Source organism: Syngnathus acus, chromosome 14, assembly GCF_901709675.1.
Source record: "Syngnathus acus chromosome 14, fSynAcu1.2, whole genome shotgun sequence".
NCBI lineage: Eukaryota > Metazoa > Chordata > Actinopteri > Syngnathiformes > Syngnathidae > Syngnathus > Syngnathus acus.
The window spans coordinates 534,123-551,789 of NC_051099.1; the positions used below are offsets into that span (position 1 = coordinate 534,123).

General features: G+C 52.6%; 4 protein-coding genes and 1 long non-coding RNA gene across 13 annotated transcripts; 3 read left to right on the plus strand and 2 right to left on the minus strand.

The window, feature by feature from the left end:
• Positions 1-1,886: 1,886 nt before the first annotated feature.
• On the minus strand, positions 1,887-3,450 carry LOC119133662 (cysteine-rich and transmembrane domain-containing protein 1-like). Its single transcript, XM_037269718.1, has 5 exons — positions 3,319-3,450; positions 2,866-2,914; positions 2,440-2,474; positions 2,245-2,374; positions 1,887-2,139 (listed from the first exon to the last, which is right to left on the minus strand). The coding sequence occupies exons 2-5, from the start codon at positions 2,912-2,914 to the stop codon at positions 2,003-2,005; spliced, it is 351 nt and encodes a 116-aa protein (XP_037125613.1). The 5' UTR covers positions 3,319-3,450; the 3' UTR covers positions 1,887-2,002.
• A 91-nt stretch (positions 3,451-3,541) lies between these two features.
• apbb3 (amyloid beta (A4) precursor protein-binding, family B, member 3) lies at positions 3,542-7,119 on the minus strand. 8 transcript variants are annotated; one of them, XM_037269704.1, is made up of 13 exons: positions 6,829-7,119; positions 6,272-6,435; positions 6,064-6,110; positions 5,950-6,001; positions 5,607-5,744; positions 5,412-5,539; positions 5,228-5,233; positions 4,976-5,090; positions 4,619-4,688; positions 4,472-4,555; positions 4,281-4,390; positions 4,010-4,216; positions 3,542-3,905 (listed from the first exon to the last, which is right to left on the minus strand). In XM_037269704.1, the coding sequence occupies exons 1-13, from the start codon at positions 6,875-6,877 to the stop codon at positions 3,657-3,659; spliced, it is 1,419 nt and encodes a 472-aa protein (XP_037125599.1). In that variant the 5' UTR covers positions 6,878-7,119; the 3' UTR covers positions 3,542-3,656. The 8 variants fall into 8 exon arrangements, with proteins under 8 accessions (XP_037125599.1, XP_037125605.1, XP_037125604.1 ...); XM_037269710.1 differs by having other exon boundaries at positions 4,010-4,198; positions 6,064-6,113; XM_037269709.1 differs by having other exon boundaries at positions 4,010-4,201; positions 6,064-6,113.
• On the plus strand, positions 5,087-17,226 carry LOC119133663. The gene is made up of 2 exons (XR_005100176.1): positions 5,087-5,208; positions 16,234-17,226. It is a non-coding gene; the product is annotated as an uncharacterized LOC119133663 (long non-coding RNA).
• On the plus strand, positions 7,372-9,098 carry sra1 (steroid receptor RNA activator 1). Of its 2 annotated transcripts, none has more exons than XM_037269716.1 (6): positions 7,372-7,530; positions 7,800-7,904; positions 8,151-8,228; positions 8,298-8,452; positions 8,524-8,632; positions 8,701-9,098. In XM_037269716.1, exons 1-6 carry the CDS (start codon positions 7,524-7,526, stop codon positions 8,832-8,834), a joined length of 588 nt encoding a protein of 195 aa, XP_037125611.1. In that variant the 5' UTR covers positions 7,372-7,523; the 3' UTR covers positions 8,835-9,098. The 2 variants fall into 2 exon arrangements, with proteins under 2 accessions (XP_037125611.1, XP_037125610.1); XM_037269715.1 differs by having other exon boundaries at positions 7,382-7,544.
• Positions 9,506-16,177, plus strand: camk2a (calcium/calmodulin-dependent protein kinase II alpha). The gene is made up of 18 exons (XM_037269701.1): positions 9,506-9,701; positions 10,305-10,399; positions 10,548-10,607; positions 11,349-11,403; positions 11,477-11,542; positions 11,606-11,678; positions 11,750-11,852; positions 12,019-12,102; positions 12,680-12,774; positions 12,848-12,970; positions 13,040-13,123; positions 13,252-13,294; positions 14,437-14,474; positions 14,554-14,602; positions 14,705-14,780; positions 14,859-14,953; positions 15,022-15,250; positions 15,360-16,177. Exons 1-18 carry the CDS (start codon positions 9,640-9,642, stop codon positions 15,373-15,375), a joined length of 1,446 nt encoding a protein of 481 aa, XP_037125596.1. The 5' UTR covers positions 9,506-9,639; the 3' UTR covers positions 15,376-16,177.
• Positions 17,227-17,667: the final 441 nt, after the last annotated feature.

The window sequence follows — 17,667 nt, forward strand, 5'->3', positions numbered from 1 at the left end:
GTCAACCTTTGCTCATTAGCTCTTCAGCTGAGCGTGTGCGCGGCCGCGGGCGACGGGAAGCGGCTGACAAAAGTCTGCTGAACACGTGCACCTCATCCAATGCTACTCGCCATCATTATACCAGCTCAGTGGCCTAGTGGTAGAGTGTCCGCCCTGAGACTGGAAGGTTGTGGGTTCAAACCCCGGCCGGGTCATACCAAAGACTATAAAAATGGGACCCATTGCCTCCCTGCTTGGCACTCAGCATTAAGGGTTGGAATTGGGGGGTTAGATCACCAACTGATTCCCGAGCGCGGCACCGCTGCTGCTCACTGCTCCCCTCTCCCCCAGGGGATGGATTAAAATCACACGGGGATGGGTTAAATGCAGAGGACAAATTTCACCACACCCAGGTGTGTGTGTGACGATCATTGGGACTTTAATCTTTAATCTTTAATCTCGTCGTAATGCGAGCTCCTCTCCCTTCATTGTGGTCAGACAACAATCCTCCTCTCCGACTTGACTCCGCTCGGGCGGCTGGCTGATTCAAGTCGTTGTAGGGCCGGCGTACCCCAGGGAAGCGATCCGGCACCACTTCTTTTTTCTTTTCACGCTTCATCTCGGACCGAGTTGAGATGTCGACCGGAGAAGGAGGGGAGCGCACCCAACGCAAAAGTGAACCCGCTCTAAAGAAAACCATCATCAGAGGCAACCATTCGCACTTTGTCATATTCACAAAGAGGAGAAATAGTCGTTTGCTGAAAGGCGGGAAACGGGTCATGTCCGATGAGCTCATGTCAACCCAAAGGTCCGTTGAACAGAGTTGGCCCAAGATGACCGGTTGATTAAATGTACAAAAGCACGTTTGCGCTGGTGGACATCCTCATCTTCATCCTCCTCTTCATCATTATCCTCATCATTATCGCCACGGTCTTCATCTCCCGCCTCTTCATCATCGTTCTGGCTTCCCTCTTCCAGTTTCCCTCCCTGGGGCCACTCGTGTTATGATGCTCGCACTTCCTGTTTACGGAGGTTCCTTCTGTTGAACAACTTCATCCTCCTCCTGCTCCTCATTATCCCAGATTCCTTTTTCCCTCCCTGGGGCCACTCTTGTTATGACGCTCTCATGTCTTGTTTGAGAAGGTTTCTCGTCTTGGTGGTCTTCATCATCCCCTTCCTCGTCGTTTTCATCCTCCTCCTCCTCATCATCTGTGTCACCGCCTGTAGCAGTGCAGCTGTGCATTAGCTGACCCCTGACCTGCAGTGGCTGATCTTTGCTGCGCGAAAACATGTTGTCAACATCAATCAGTGTGTGTGTGTGTGTGTGTGTGTCCCAGTGGGGAATGGAGGTGACTTGAGAGCGGCAGCTGCACCCAACCAATAACTGTACAAGCCTGCGTGTGTGCACATATACACATGAGATTTATTGATTCCCACGAGAGCGGGAGAGAGAACAAGCGTGTAAATACGCAAATTTCATTGTCAACAAAGTACCACTTACTCGCTTATAATTGGTGATTGCGCTTTTATTGGTTGATTTGATTATCCATCTGCCGCTTGGGTCACAGCTTCATCAGGGATATGTAATTATTTAGGATTATGTATTTAATTGAAAGCCAATAAGTCGTAGCGCTCTGGCGCCCCTTGTGGTCCTTTTCCCAGTACTGCAGCAATCAAGTTGGAGCTTTCGAGCAGCACAGGTGTCAAACTGCGGTGCCCCCATTCGAGCGCTCCAGCAGCCCACTAGCCACCCTGAACATTTGAATCAATTGTGTTGGAGAAGGGAAACGTGCACCCAAAAAATAAAGAACAGGCAGGAAGTCACCGTTTAAGGGCCGCAATTTGACACCTGTGCTCTAATGCATGAAGGAGTCATGACACCACAGCTTCATCACAAACAATGGAAGAAGTGAGGACGCCAAAGTATGTTTATTAGTTTGCTGGGTCAGCCTCCGCCCGAAAAGTGATGGGATGACACGGTTGGCACGGTGGCCATAGCAACAAGCCAGATGTATTGGCCAGGTTACAAGCGACGCGTCAGTAAGTCACACAGACAACAACAACACAGAAGGGTGGAGCACGCCGACAACAGCGACCTCAAAGCTCCTCCGCCGCCACGACCCACGTGGGCCGCACCCTCGTTCTGGTCCACCACATACACTGGAATGCGGATACACACACACACACTGTGATATATTGTATCTATACACACATACGTATCTTTTCGTCAGCCGAGTAGATTCCATTATCCCCGAAACAACCTACCCGTGTGTTTGGGCGGCCCCCCGTAGGTCTTGGGAGCATCCCAGCCTTGGGGGCCGACGTAGAAGGGGTTGGGGTAGCCGGGCGGGGTCAGGTACTCCTGTGGGCCCTGGTAGTAGGAAGAGGGCGCCGCCTGCGACCGACACTGATGTCATAAGACGTCGCCACACTAACGCCACTGAGCAAGCGTGTCCTTACCTGGTAGGGCGCGGCGGCCGCCAAGCTTCCAAAGCCTACTCGCACACACACACACACACACACACACAATTTACAGGCTGTGAGCCACTGAGTTGACATTTTTGTCGTCAGCGCCCAATTCCATAACAGCCATTCACAAAGAAACATCCCAGCAATGCTTTGGTTCGGGTGCCTACCAATGCATCAGCGTGTTAGCAGAAGCCGTGCCATGAAACAGGCTGCTCTCAAAATGAAATTCATTTGTGGAAAGTTCTTTGAAAACCGAAATACACAAAAATAAGCAAAACCAAGGTTATTATTACAGTCATTTGATAGATATTGACCTATCTATCTATCTATCTATCTATCTATCTATCTATCTATCTATCTATCTATCTATCTATCTATCTATCTAACCAGAAAAACCTTGGAGCAATTGGCACACACCTTGCGCTGGTGGAGGCGGGGCATACGGGGGGGGGTGGTCAGCGCTCATCTGGAAGGACAAAGTTGATATCACTGATGACGTCAGAGCAACACGCGCACTTTTTATGGGATGACTGCGCGAACAATGCTGCGCTGTCAGACACACATAGCAGCGCTAATCCAATTGAGATGCGTTGCCACGACAACAGTCTGTCCTTGCACTGTTGATTGTTGGACGGACGACGCTCGGAAAAGACGCATACACATAAAAATAGAAACTTTAGAATGCTGTAATACATCAAAATAATTGAAGGAAAAGTTTGTGTCGTTGACTGTTGCGCAACACAACTTTTAAGCACTTATTTGATCCATTCACACCTAAAAGCTTTCATCAAATATTTGATCCAAAAATGTTCATGTCAACATATTTGGATCAAGCAAGTTAGTGCAAGAAGAAGAAGAAGGGCAAGTTACCTTTCCACTCAGCCGCACGTCCAACGTCAACGCTCTCAACGTCTGACGGCTCACGTGGCCTTGGGGGAGGTCACGCCTTCCTTTACGCCCTCCTCCCCTTCTTCCTTCCCTCCTCCCTCCAAGCAAGAAATATGTAGATGAAGATGTCTTACCGGAGTTAGGAGGATTACTGTAAGCTTTTGTGACTGCCCCCCCCCCCCCCCAAAAAAATGGCTGCATCCAATCAGATCAACACGAATTTATTTTTTCGGGAGACATCTGTGATCGCGTGACCACGCGTTGGCGGTCAGCAGGTAGTCCAAGCCGAGCTCTCCTGAGGGACCGACCGTCCTCCGTTGTTAGGAGGCGGCGGCATGCTTGCTGCGGAAGGTGTCCAAGAAGGCCATCATGCCCCTGCGAACACCGCTGCCGCTATAGCCACCATTTCCCTTCATAGGCGTCACCCCGCCACTGCTGCCGCCGCCGCCGCCGCTTTGGAAAGTGGCGCCATCCACCGAGTTGGCGCGTTTGACCTTGGGTCCGGTGGCATGCCAAAGCCGCCTCCTGGGCGGCGGCGTCTGAGCCACCAAACATTTCTGATACTGAACCTGAAAGGACCACGTGTCCTACATCAGTGGTGGGAAGTGACTAAGCACAAATACTTGGAGAGTTCAACTCTGATGGAATGCTAAGCTACGCTAAGCGAACTCACCACGCACGCCGCCCGGACTGCCTCGGACAAGGGGCCAGCGTCCGGCTCGCACCAGAAGACGTGACATTCGAAACGCTGCCGGCCGCCGTCCACGATGATGGCGAAGGTGCGACTGTCGTGACCGACGCCCAGGAAGCTGAGGAAACGCACCTGGCAAGCCCACACTGGCTCCTCCCCTTCCTGCTGCTGCTGCTGCTGCTGCTGCTGCTGCAGGTCAAAGTTGCAAAATAAAACAATGCAGCTCACGTGCAAGTCAATAAAGCAAGTGTACCTTGAAGACAGACAGGACGTTGTCGGTCACGTGGATGACGGTGGCCTCCCACTCGTGGCGGCGGGTGCAGTTCATGATGCTCTCGATGGCCAAGTTTAACACCTCCATGCCTGCGGAATAGAAACGGGCATGCTTCAGAGCCAAGGGGTGCGCTGCGGCCCCGGATATCATGTGACATTCATGACGGGTACCCATGCCGCGGGACACGGGCAGGTTGCCAACGTAGTGGACGTCAAACTTGTGGACGCGCTGAAGCCCCGCCTCCAGGAAGTCCACTGAAAGACAGGAGGAGGAGTCAGCGGGCCGATCGGAGCGAAGCGGGCGACGCGGCTCGTCACCTTGTCGGGGCGGGTCCTCGGGCGAGACGCTGTACATGGAGAGAGAGCGGGACGTCTGCCGGGTCATCGTCTGAGGACGGACGGCAACGACGGGACATCATGGTCATCGCGTTCTCGCGCTCCGGTTCATTTACACATTGCTTCACTTAAATGCCACAACAGACGCATTTTGAAAAGTTGTTTCGAAAGATGCCGCACGTGATGTCATCGGGTGTGGCGCGCGTGACCCTCGCGCACGTGCGATAGCATCGTCACGCGGGCTCAATGTTGCGTGATGGTACGTGACATCACCATCACAGGACATGCATCATTGTCTGGCGTGTCTGTGTGACACGACCGACACGGTGCGTGACTGACCTGCGAGCACACGCGATGCAGCGCGGCGGCGACGGCCTTGGCGGGCGCGTCACAGCGGAACACGTGACACTTGAGGACGCAGCTATCCTTGTCGGCCGCCACAAAGGCAAAGTCCCTGAAGGCGAGCACACGCGCCGGCCGGTGACCGTCATTGTTCACCTGCGCCACCTTCACGACGACACGAGCCGCGTGGGTGTGTGCGTGCGTGCGTGCGTGCGTACGTGCGTGCGTGCGTGCGTGCGTGCTTGTTACCTGTCCCTGCCGGTGCGGGCGTGGCGGCATTCAAAGAGACAGACGGGGATCAGTGACATGTTAGCCTAGCAAAGTGAGCTTGGTTTTAGCCTAGCGCCAAAAGCCAAGCAGGTGCCGTGTCTTGCGGTGAGAAGAGGAGGATGGGCCAGAGAGCCCGTGAAGGTGCCGCCGCCGGCCGGCTCACCTGCCGTTGTTGCTGCCCACTCCCCATACGCGGATGTCGACGATTGGCTGGCGGTACAAGGGGGTGCGGTCTATCGGGTCCACCAGAGTTAGCGCGTCCCACTTCAGAAGCAGCTTCATCTCGCGGCCCTGTGGACAGACAGACAGACAGATGTCCGTCAAAACTAACTGGCAGACAGGCGGAGCCGTGTCTCACCTCCCCCAAGACCCCATCCGTCTGCTCGCCGCCGTCGGACAGTTGCTGGATGACGTTGCCCACCGCCAGGCTGCTGCGGCCCGGCGACAAGTCGTCCTCCTCCACCTGCAGCCAGCCCAGCGAGCGCACCGAGAAACACTGCCGCACGCGGTTCGTAGACAGACCGGATGGGCGGGCGGGCGGGCGGACGGACGTCAACACAGACGGATGGGATTTGAAGATGGACAGATAACCATGAAGGAGAAGCCAGATGGCCACATGATGGGCAGATATGAAGACGTGAAGTGGACAGAAAGGAATAAATGAGACTAAGCAGAGATTAAATGTGATGCATTGTGTGTACCTGTGAGTCGTTGCCATAGCAACCAGAGGTGTCAGACCTTTGAGACCTACAACTGCAACAAATAGACATTGTGTGCATACTGTGTGTGTGCGTGTATGTCTGTGTGTGTGTTACTTGGTGTCAGGTGGGACTGCACTGAAGCCTGGTGGTCCTTGTTCGTCCTTCTAGGAGCAAACATCATCAAAAAGAATTAGAAGACAAACAAGAGTCCACCTTTGCCACTAACGGAAAGCATCAAAAAAACAATCCAATTGGCCCACAGACAGAAAAGGGAATCCAAATCAAACGACTAGTTGTATCACGACAAAAAAAGACTTGCTACCTGTGCATCAAGCAGTGCTGGCTTCCCTTCCAAGCGAGGGTGCTGCCACTGGGTGGCGCCAGTGGGCACGTGCCAGTAGTAGGTTCCCGTGGAGTCGTTGATGGTCCTCCAGCCAGAGGGAAGATCTGGGTCAAGCAGAAGGTTCTGGTCCGTCCAGATGTTGTCTAATGAAGCCATAGCAAATGTGACATCAAACTCGGCTTCGGCCGCTCCGCCACTAGATGGCGCCAGTGAGCGTCACAACATCCGGCCACCATCGTGTGTAATGTGTGTGCGTGTTGTTGTTTTTTGGGGGGGGGGGGGGGGGGCTGACTTGCGTTTAGCGTTCAAATGTGCTGCGTGTCAATCGATTGCAAGTCAATCACACCGCTGAACAGGAAGAGGCTTGAATAATTAATAAAGCAGCACAGACAGGAAGTGCAGTAGAGGCTTCTTTTCAACCTCTGCTTCTTAATTCTTCTTTAACTTCAGTCTTACTTTGAAAATACAGAAAATGGTGTGCGCACATTGCAGTCAGGTTTGCGTGTGACAAAGTTGATTTTCCGAAAAGCTCTTACCGTCACTGTTAACAATGACGATGGCCAACATGTAGTCTTTGCCCATCATGGTTCCAATCAGCCGCTTGCCCTCCAGAGTGCACACACACTCATAAGCGCCCCCCAACACACACACACACTTCACACATAAACCTTCACACGCGTCCACAAACTCATAGGCCCGAATCAAGGTTTTTCAATTTCTCTGCGTGTCCTTGTTTCCACGGCAACAGCATCAGTCTGGTGTCCTTGTGTGATGGTCTTCTTGTCTCACTGATGGAGGGAGGAGACACTACCACTCCCTCCCTCCCTCCCTCCCTCCCAGCCGCTCTCCTCCCTCATGAACACGTCAACAATGACTGGCGCCTTCTTCCGGTGACGTCAAAGGCGCCGGGCTCTCGCCCCGCCTTCCGATGACGTCGCGCCACGACCTCATCAAATCTCATCGTCGAAGAATGACTTCATCGAACGCTAACACCGATTACCACTTGCCGACCCATACTCTAAACAGTAGGTGGCGGTAATGCTCCATTTGGTTCCCAACCGCCGGAAAGAAGAGGAATAGCACCTACGTCATCTTGACACCGCCCCCCCCCCCACTCCTAACCCGGAAATAAAACTGCGCTGTTTGTATGTAGCTGGTTTGTAGGTGGCGCTTCGGTTATTTTAATGGCGTAGTTACAGAAAAGAGTCTCCTCAACTTCGACACATAATGGATGAAATGTATGTCAAGCCAGGTAGGATGATTAAGTATGAAGTTAGCAAATAGGTCACTTAAAATTGCCGTCGAGCCAGTGGCTTGATAGCTGCTAGCTAGCTGGCTACTAGCCCGACACGTCACACTCGACATGTTGCCATGTACACAGTCCAAGTTTGGTTCCCTTTGATAGTTACTAGTGACAGATTAATGAAATGACATATGTAACAACTTTGCATGCCGCCCTGACAAGGTAACTCATTAAATGAGTGATCATGGTCGTGTGATTGTCCAGGTAACCAGGAGCGAGGATGGAACGACCCCCCTCAATTCTCCTACGGTCTCCAGACGGCCCGCACCCCACAGAAGAACCTTCTGAACAAGAGGCCCACGCTGCCAGGTCTCACAGCGGTTCTTGTACATGTAGAGCGTTTGTCAGGCTGCACTTGTGTGTGGAGTGGCACCCACTGTGTTGTGGTCGACATGTCTCCTGACAGTCACCATTATCATGTGACTTCAAGTGTGTGGTGCCTCTGAAATGTTATCAACATGTATAGTGTTGTACATTGGGTTAGTTGCCTCAAGTTAGCCACGCTCATGTTGTACACAGTAGTGTGCCATCATCTTCTCCACGATTGATCGATAGATGCCGCCGCCCTTCCTACGACTCTTCCTTTGGCCCCCTCGGGTCCGCCGCCTTGTGGCTTGGCCCCTCCTCCTGCAGGTCAGACGCCGCCATTATGTTGTAGACTCATCGCTGAAGTTGTCGTCACACGGTGCAAAATGTCTGCAGGTTGCGCGCCCGCCTGGAAGGCCATGCCTCCCGAGGGCGCCGCAGGACGCATTGGGGGCATCGAGGACCCTGGCCAATCTGAGGCCGAGCCCAACTTGGAGGACGTGGTCGAGGTTCTGGAGCGGGTGCTGGCCAGGTGCAGGCTGGACGTGGCGGTGAGTTGCGTGACCCGTTGATGATGTCGTCAACGATCCCGTGAGTTTGAACGCAAGCATTGTCTGCGCAGCCCCAGGTGTGTAACGACATGGAAAAGAGACTCCGCCTCTTCAAGGACAGCTGGACATCGGGTCGACTGAGTCTTCCTGTGAGGAGACGCATGAGCGCCTTGTCTCAAGGTTTTGCGTCCGTCTGACCGTTGTGGTTCCTCTTTGTTTGTGACTGTGCCGCACGCTTGCCTCTCCAGAATTGCAGGCGGGACACTGGGACCAGGCTGACGAGATCCATCGCTCGCTAATGGTGGATTACGTGACCGAAGTCAGCCAATGGATGGTCGGCGTGAAGCGACTGATCGCCGAAAGCCGCGGCCCTGAGCGTTAGCGGAGGCGCTGTATACATCCCGAGGCACGTCAGACGGCAACGACTCCTGTTAGTCGTGACCTTTGAACTTTTCAAGGTAACGGGAAGAGAATGAGGGAGAATGCTGTTGCCATAGCAACCATCCAGCAGCTGACCAATTGGAGAGCGTCGTCGCCAAGGAAGCTAAACGTTGTTTGTCTATCTGGACGATTGCTTTAAAAATAATACATCCATCTGGACGCTTGACTTGATGATAATAATACATGTCTATGATGATGTCATGATTGTCTTGGACCACTTTTATCCTCTCAAACCTCCTTGTGCGGCCTGGAGGGACCACGTGTAATAAGCGTAACCAGCAGGGGGCGGCAAAGGTTGATTTTAGGTGGGAGGGAAAAAAACTGCACGTGACCTTTGTTGGAAAGAATCACGTGACCGGCGGCGCCGGGAACACATGGCCAGAGTTCAATATTGATGAAGCGTTTCAAGGCATACCAAATGTTTTGTGAAATGTTTGCACTTTTTATTCACCGGAGCTGCTGCCTAGGCATCGACAAAATGAGGATGCAGTTGCCATGGCGACCCTGCATGCGGGCGTCCCGGCCAATGATTGGCTAACGGTGTGGAGGGGGGGCTGAGTAGGCGGCGAGCAGAACCTGGAGAGGAGCCGCTCTTCGCCATCCCCTCCATCTTCTTCATCTTGCGTCGAAACAAAGCGGTCCTCGTTCTTCTCCTCTGTGGTCTTCGTCCGTCCAACCGCGAACCTTCCTCGTCATCAGCATCGTCACCAGCGCCTGACCCTCGCTCCAGCGCCGGCCGGGTCACCATGGCAACGGTCATTTGCACTCGCTTCACCGAGGAGTATCAACTGTACGAGGAGCTGGGAAAGTAAGTTGAATATTCGTGCGCTTTGCATCGGAGCCTTGATATGTGCTCCGGTGTTTCATAAAGAGGAGATGGTGAGAAGAAGAAATGAGTGGGATGAGTGGCAAACCTCTCTGACCTCATCCCCCACACGCAGGCAGGCAGGCAGGTGTGTTACATAAGAGAAAAAGTGGCAGACGTATTCAATCTGGCAAAGCTGCGTATTGATGACCTGTCATCTATCACCTGACCACAATCCCCTTTCCTTGCGTCCTCATTGGCTTCCCCCGTTGCCTTGTTTGGTGTGTATCCTCGTTCTCGTGTCCTTTAAGCCTGGTTTCCTTACTCCCTTGTTTGCAAAGCACTCTCCCTCGTTACCTGGGTCCCCTGGTTCCGTTCTCCCTGGTTCCCTCTTTCTTTGCGGTCTCCCTTGTATCTCATGTGTCCTGTCTCCCTCGAATCCTCGTCCCTCCCTTCTTTACTCACCTCACCTCACTGCTGCTCCCTTGCTTTCTTTTTCCCTTCTTGCCATCTCCTGTTTCCTTCCCGTTTCTCAGTCCTTAGTCCTCTACTCTCTCTGGTTCCCTCGCTCATTTGTTTCCTCGCTATCTTGTCGTCGGCGTGCAGGGGCGCCTTCTCGGTGGTGCGCCGCTGCGTGAAGGTGCTGTCGGGTCAGGAGTTCGCCGCCAAGATCATCAACACCAAGAAGCTGTCGGCGCGAGGTGAGGCTCGGACGTGGGCGCCCGGCGTGGCAAAGGTCAACGCCTTCCGGGCGGAAGCGGGCGCGTGAAGCCGGCTGCCGTCTGTCTGTCGCGGCCCGATGACGTCTTGGCCCAAATTCAAACGTTCTTCTCCTCTCTCTGTCGGCAGATCATCAAAAGTTGGACCGCGAAGCTCGAATTTGCCGCCTGCTCAAGCATTCTAACATTGGTGAGTCGCTGCCGGCCGCCAGAGGGAAAAAGGCCTGAGGAAGACCATGATGAATTATGGACGTGGCGCTTGCCTGTCCATAATTCATGTGATGTCATCATCACGTGAGCAAGATGCGGCTACAGAAATCAAAAACACGGCTGAGCGGCGATCTGGTTGAGTTCCGCCTTTTTTTTTTTTTTTTTTTTATAGCTAAAACTGAACAACCCAACCTCCTTCGGTATATTAGCATCAATTTGCCACAAAATGCATTTTGACGCACGCTGCCTTCATTTTGTAACGGCATGCGGAAAAGGCCCGCCGCTGTCTCTGCCGATGCGGCGGCCCACACGTGCGCCCACACACACACACACACACATGCGCATGCACGCACGCACACACACACACGCGTGTTGAAAAAGCTCTCAGAAAGAAATCATGTGACTTTTTTTTTTTTTCTTCACTCCTACGCACCGCACCGATTGTGTGTTGTCGGTAGACTTTTGACGCTTTCACCTAAAGACACTGTTGCCTGGCAACACACACACACACAGAGCGAGCTCGGTTATGTAAGCCTCCTCGGTACGTGCGGAGCATCGCCCGCCCACACGGAGCTGCCGTCGGACACTCGGCCACCGCTGCCGCCGTGGCGCAAATTCCTCGTCCCCCTAATTTAATTGGCAAAGTTGCGGCGTTAAAAAGGCTGCTCTGGGATTTTCTTTCTCATCTTGCCTCCTTGCTTGTCTCCTGGCTCCCTGGCAGTGCGGCTGCATGACAGCATCTCGGAGGAGGCTCATCATTACCTCATCTTTGACTTGTGAGTGGTCTCGGCCCACGTCCTAATTGTGGTCTCGGAAAGGCCGACTCCATCTTGCGTGTGTGCGCGTCAGGGTGACAGGCGGCGAGTTGTTTGAAGATATCGTCGCCCGAGAGTATTACAGCGAAGCCGACGCCAGGTGACGACGCCAGCGTGTTCCACCTGTGCCGTTTTTCCACCTTTTGACTTTTTTTGTCCGCAGCCACTGCATCCAGCAAATTCTCGAGGCGGTGCTCCACTGTCACCAGATGGGCGTGGTCCATCGCGACCTGAAGGTTTGCCGTGACTCCTCCCTCTTTGGTGCGGCGGCTAGCGCATGCTTAGCACGCGTGTTGTTGTGGCACAGCCGGAGAACCTGCTGCTGGCCTCCAAGTCCAAGGGGGCGGCGGTCAAGCTGGCTGACTTCGGGCTGGCCATCGAGGTGGAGGGCGAGCAGCAGGCCTGGTTTGGTGAGATGACGTCACGGTCACGCGGTCGTCGCCGTCATTATCATCACGCACGGTCGCCATCCCCCATAGCGTAGGGAACGCAGCGGTGGCGTCGTCCGTGTCGCCGTGACCATCACCTAGCAACCGTGTTGCTAAGGCGACTGCTTACACGTGTGCGTGTCCTCAGGCTTTGCTGGGACCCCCGGATATCTTTCTCCCGAAGTTCTGCGGAAGGATCCCTACGGAAAGGCCGTTGACCTCTGGGCCTGTGGTCAGATTCCAACCGTCGCCACCTTGTCTCCTTCACGCCACCGCCCCTATCCTTGTCTCCTTGACTCTTCTCTTCCTCTCCTTTACACTTGTCCTTTTTTCCTTCACGCCTCTCCTCTCCTCTTCTCTTGTGTCTTGTGTATGTTGTTCTCTCTGTTCATCTTCCCTCCACTTGTCTCTTTGTTTCTTCTCCTCAGGTGTGTCCTGTCTCCTGGGGTGTGTATTTTGTGTCCTCAGGTGTGTATTGTCTTCTCAGGGAGCATACGTCTCACCCTCAGGTGTCTCTTCCCGTGCGTCTTGTATGTGTCCTCACTTGATTTTTTGGGTGTCAGACATCTCCTCAGTTTGTTGTCTCCTTTCCCATCCTCAGAGCGAGCGTCCTTGCTTGTATGTTTCACGTCTTCATTTGCACCGTGTTACGTGTTCTCCATTCTTAGGCGTGTCCTCGGTTGCGTCTTTGGTGTCCTCGAGCGTATGGCGGTTTTTGGTTTTGTTCTTTTGTGTCCTGAGGTGTGGACTCTGAGACGTGTCCTGGGTTGTGTCTTTTGCATCCTCACGTGTGTGTTTTGGGCCCTCAGGTGTGATCCTGTACATCCTTCTGGTGGGCTATCCTCCCTTTTGGGATGAAGACCAGCACCGTCTGTATCAGCAAATCAAAGCGGGAGCGTATGATGTAGGAGGTCACATGACACGGCGGCCGCCCGCTCCCCAGTTGTCGTGACGCTTAGCGGCCTTGTCCTTCGCAGTTCCCGTCCCCCGAGTGGGACACGGTGACTCCCGAGGCCAAAGATCTGATCAACAAGATGTTGACCATCAATCCGTCCAAACGCATCTCGGCCGCCGAGGCGCTCAAACATCCCTGGATCTCTGTGAGCGAGCGTCGACCTCTCTGGTGATTGGTCGAGGGCCACGCGTGACGTGCGTTTGTGTTCATGCAGCATCGCTCCACGGTGGCGTCCTGCATGCACAGACAGGAAACGGTGGAATGTCTGAAGAAGTTTAACGCCCGCCGCAAGCTCAAGGTAGGAAGGCCGAGGGCTCATCCCACGGCTTGCAAATTGGGCCATGTGGCTTGTTTCCGTGCTGGCGAGTGCTATTGCCTTGACTTCCTACTTTCTCTCTTCTCGCTCCCTTCCTTGCTCCCTTGCAGGGCGCCATCTTGACGACGATGTTGGCCACCCGCAACTTCTCAGGTGGGTCGGCTCAACAGATAAATGGGGTCAGATTTGATGTCAACAATTTTAGCGGGGGGGCTGAGCTTGCATTCTCACCTTTGACATACATGTTAGCAGCAGATTAGCACACAATGATCACATCTAGTATACTGCATGTGTGTGCATGTGTGTGTGTGTGTGTGTGTGTGTGTCGGCAGCTGTGGTCATATGTCAATCACCTTGTAGTCTATTCATAGCTTCTGTTGTTGTAGCTACCTTTCACTTTAACAAGATCACAAATTCCAGGTCCTGGTCATGATGCTAGATCTGAACCACAACCTGGTCCTTGCCCCAGACCTAGATTTCGACCTCAATCCAATTTTGGGTCCTGGTACTAAACCTTGTCCCGGTCCTAACCCTAAATCTCATCCCACGTTTTACCTCAACCAAGTCTGAGTCCAAATCTAGTCCTAATCCTCATCCTTATCACCCAAATCCAAGTCCTAGGGGAAGACTTGATCTAAGCCCTGGTCCTAGAGCCCTTCTTGTATTTGACCCTGGCGGGAGACTTGAGATTTGATTCTAGGACTAGACTGCAACCTAGTTCTGCACCGGTTTTAGCCCTAAATCTAGTCCTAGTTTTTTGTTGTTATGGTGCCGAAGTGACCAAGCTGCGTATCTGTTGTGTTTCTTCTGTCACGTTTGAGGAATGTTTGGTGTCAAGTGTTTGCTAAAAGTGGCCTCGTACATGACTCCTGCTGCACTCCAAGCCCACGTACACACATTCGCGCTTGTCTTGGTGGGTGGACTGCACGCTCGCTGCTGGGATGTTGGATTCTGAAACTTGGATTGAGATCTTTTCCCGACTGAGATTTCTGATCACCTGGACCGCATAGGGCCATAGTCCTAGACATACACCTATATAGTAGCAGTCTAGGGCTTGTTGCGGCGAGTAGTAGACTTACAATCGTAGTAGGATGACTCTATAGATCTAGTTCACATAGGACCCAGGGTGCAGAGCTGCTTTTGGTAGGGCAGTAGATTTACGTACATTGAAGACTAGTTGTAGCGTATAGCTCGAGCAGTGCTCATGTGGCCGTTGGTCCAGGCAGCGGCACTGTTTGCGGTGTCGGTGACACTTTTGTTGCTGCTGTGCGTGTTTGTCGCCGTCCCGCCCACAGGAGGGAAGAGCGGAAACAAGAAGACGGACGGGGTCAAGGTGAGTAGACGCCGCCGCCGCAGGTGACCGCTCGTGAACAACTCGCGGCCGCCTTAACCCGCATTTGCTGTCGTCGCAGGAGTCGTCAGAGAGCACAAACACCACCATCGAGGATGAGGACACTCGAGGTAGGCGAGTGCCGGCCGGGAAAGTCGTGACGCACGCGTCGGATGTGTAGTCAGTGCGCCCCTCCCTCCCTCCCTCCCTCCGTGCGTGCGTGTGCGTGCCAGTGAGGAAGCAGGACATCATCAAAGTGACGGAGATGCTGATCGAGGCCATCAGTAACGGCGACTTTGAGAGCTACACGTAAGTCGGCGCCTCGATGGCCAAAGCGGCCGGCCAGGCAAGCGCCTGAGCCGCATCCTGCGCTTGCTTCCCCCTCAGCAAGATGTGCGACCCGGCCGTGACGGCCTTTGAACCCGAGGCGCTGGGGAACCTGGTGGAAGGCCTGGACTTCCATCGCTTTTACTTTGAAAATCGTGAGTGCCTTTCCTCTTCCTGCCTTCTTTGCCTTCTTTCGTGTGTCCAAATGCGTGTCTGTGCGCAGTGTGGTCCAAGAACAGCAAGCCGGTGCACACCACCATCTTGAACCCTCACATCCACCTGGTGGGCGAGGAAGCGGCCTGCATCGCCTACATCCGCGTCACTCAGTACATCGACAGCAACGGGACACCGCGCACCGTCCAATCGGAGGAGACCAGGGTGTGGCACCGCCGCGACGGCAAGTGGCAGATCGTCCACTTCCACCGCTCGGGCTCGCCCTCCACGCTCAGCAAGTACGGCGCACGCGCCTGGGCCGGCCAGCGGCGAGGCTAGCATGCTATGGCTTTAGCTTTCATTCTACATATAGTATTTGTGTTCACCTAGCTAACTTCCTGTGACAAGGTCACCGTCGCCTTGACGACCAATTGATTGACAGCAGGCCGGTCCCGTCGACAAACAGGAAGAGAAGGAGCTGAGGACGGACGGGGCCAAACCTTATTTGTTCATCCGTTTGACCAATCAATCAACCAACCAATCACACTGCCCCCACCCCCACCCCCAACCCCACCTCCCTCCACGCCCCTCATTGCCTGTGTCCGAATCTGCACGCTATTCCCCATATGAATGGTGTTAGTGTCCGAGGAGCATTTAAAAGAACCCACAATGCACAAAAGTTGAATCTCTAGAAAGCTTTCAATTGAATGAACCCCCAAGCCACAGGGTCCTCAAAATAGTTGGGTGTGGGCTTGTCAAACCTGCTGAGTCTCACTATGGTGGGGGGATAAGGGTGGACATTCGGACACAGGCCCTTGATGGGTGCTTTTCATGGTACTGACAAAGGAGGCCTCCCTCCCTCCCTCCCTCCCTCCCCCCCACACAGTGGCCGCCGGAGGAGGGCTTGTCTCAGCAAAGTGAAATGTGTATTTATTGATTCTCAACAGAAAGTGGCTGGCTGGTGCATGTGTCTTTTGTCAGGTAACCAACAGGATAAATCCAAATGTTGTTTTGGTGATTGATTGCTAGCCTTTGTTCCATCCAGACGCTTCCTTCTCTCGTTTGCGACCTCGCGAGCTTCCATAAACACCTGCACTTCGAGGGTCTGCTTCCTCCCAAACAGTACACATGTGTGGGCCGAGTCAGACAAACGTATGACATAGTAATAATTCCAAAAACAACTTTGTTGGATTTTTAGCTCGTTAGTCCACTTCAAGTGCTTTGACCATCGCTGCGCCAAAATTCTTCGCCTGGTGTTTTCTTGTCTGTGGGTGTGCACGAGTGTGCGTGTCTTCTTTGGCTTTCCGATTGCATGCATTTGAACTTGACACGCAAGCTCCCGTTTGGAGCGGCTTTCTAGTCACGTGATTTTTGGCCCGTTTACATCCAAGCAATTTTTTTGGTCTATTGATTAGCGACTTTGGATATGCTGACCATTCTTGGGATGTTCTTAACTCCGCTGCGCTAGTTTTCTTTTAGTTTGCTTTAACTGCTTTGAAAGTGAAATCTTCCCGCGCGCTCAGTGAAAACCTTTGAATGCACGCTGCTGACGTCATCACGACCCTTTCCGCCATGGAAGCTTGACTTCCGGATGTGCGCAATGAACTTTTTCTTGACCTTTGTTTGCAGGCTGATGACGTCACCACGCGTAGCATCGATGTACAGAAAGTAGTTGTTTTTTTTTAGCTTTGGTGTTGTTAGCAGCTGTTCCTTAGCTAAGATGTAAACAAGACCAGGGATGCTAAACGGTCACGTTTCTCAGGGGAAGTGACGACACAGAAAACGTAAAATAATCAAACCAGATACGAATAAATAGAGGTGAGCAATTTACTCTATTTTGCCGTTTTGTTCGTGGCCTGGACACATGTTGGTTTGTATCACTGCCACCGTTCTTTCAAACCGAACAAAACTTAAGTCAGGCGGCAAAACAAGTGTAAATTGGCCGCCACTTCAAGTCGTCAATGAAACGGGCTGAGATGAGAGGTTTGTTGGTGCTTGATGACAGATGGCCAAAAATCGACTTCCGTCAGTGCTTACTCTGTCATTTTTGAAAGTTTCTCATCATTTGTCATCAAAATGCACATCCGTCAGTCTGACGGAATGCCCACCTCTGAAAAGAAACGAGTCGATGTTGTAAAGTGTCAGCGCCTGCATGCTCGCTAGTAGCAGGAAGTGAACACGACGTGCGTGCACATAGGAGAGAACGTGCACGTGTTTCTCCTGCATTCTGCAGTATTGTCACATTTTAAAAAGCAAATAAAAAAGTTCACCATAACAACCATCTCCATGTGATTTGTCAAAAGGTATAGTAAGGCCTTTATTTTTATTCTCTCTCTCTCAAGACTAATTGTTAGAATTGTTTTGTAATTCACCTTTTATTAAACAAATCAATCATAACAATGAGAAGGAATGCTGACGCTGCATTTATTATTTTAATTGTAATTTTTCCTAATAATCATCCAAGTGGAAAAAACCCTCAATAGAACAGCCCTTTTCATTCAAATAAACCAGAGATAACAGAGTGCTATTTGGAATAGCACACCAATAACTTGTTTCTGTCAGTGGGCACTCAATATGCTGACAAAAGTAGTGGTGCGGGTACCCAGACATACTATACATAACATCATCGCTGACGTCAGATGAATGTGGAGTTTGCTGATCGATATTCCATTTGGAAGAAGAAAGATTTTTCCCTAGTGAAGTGGCCTGAATTACT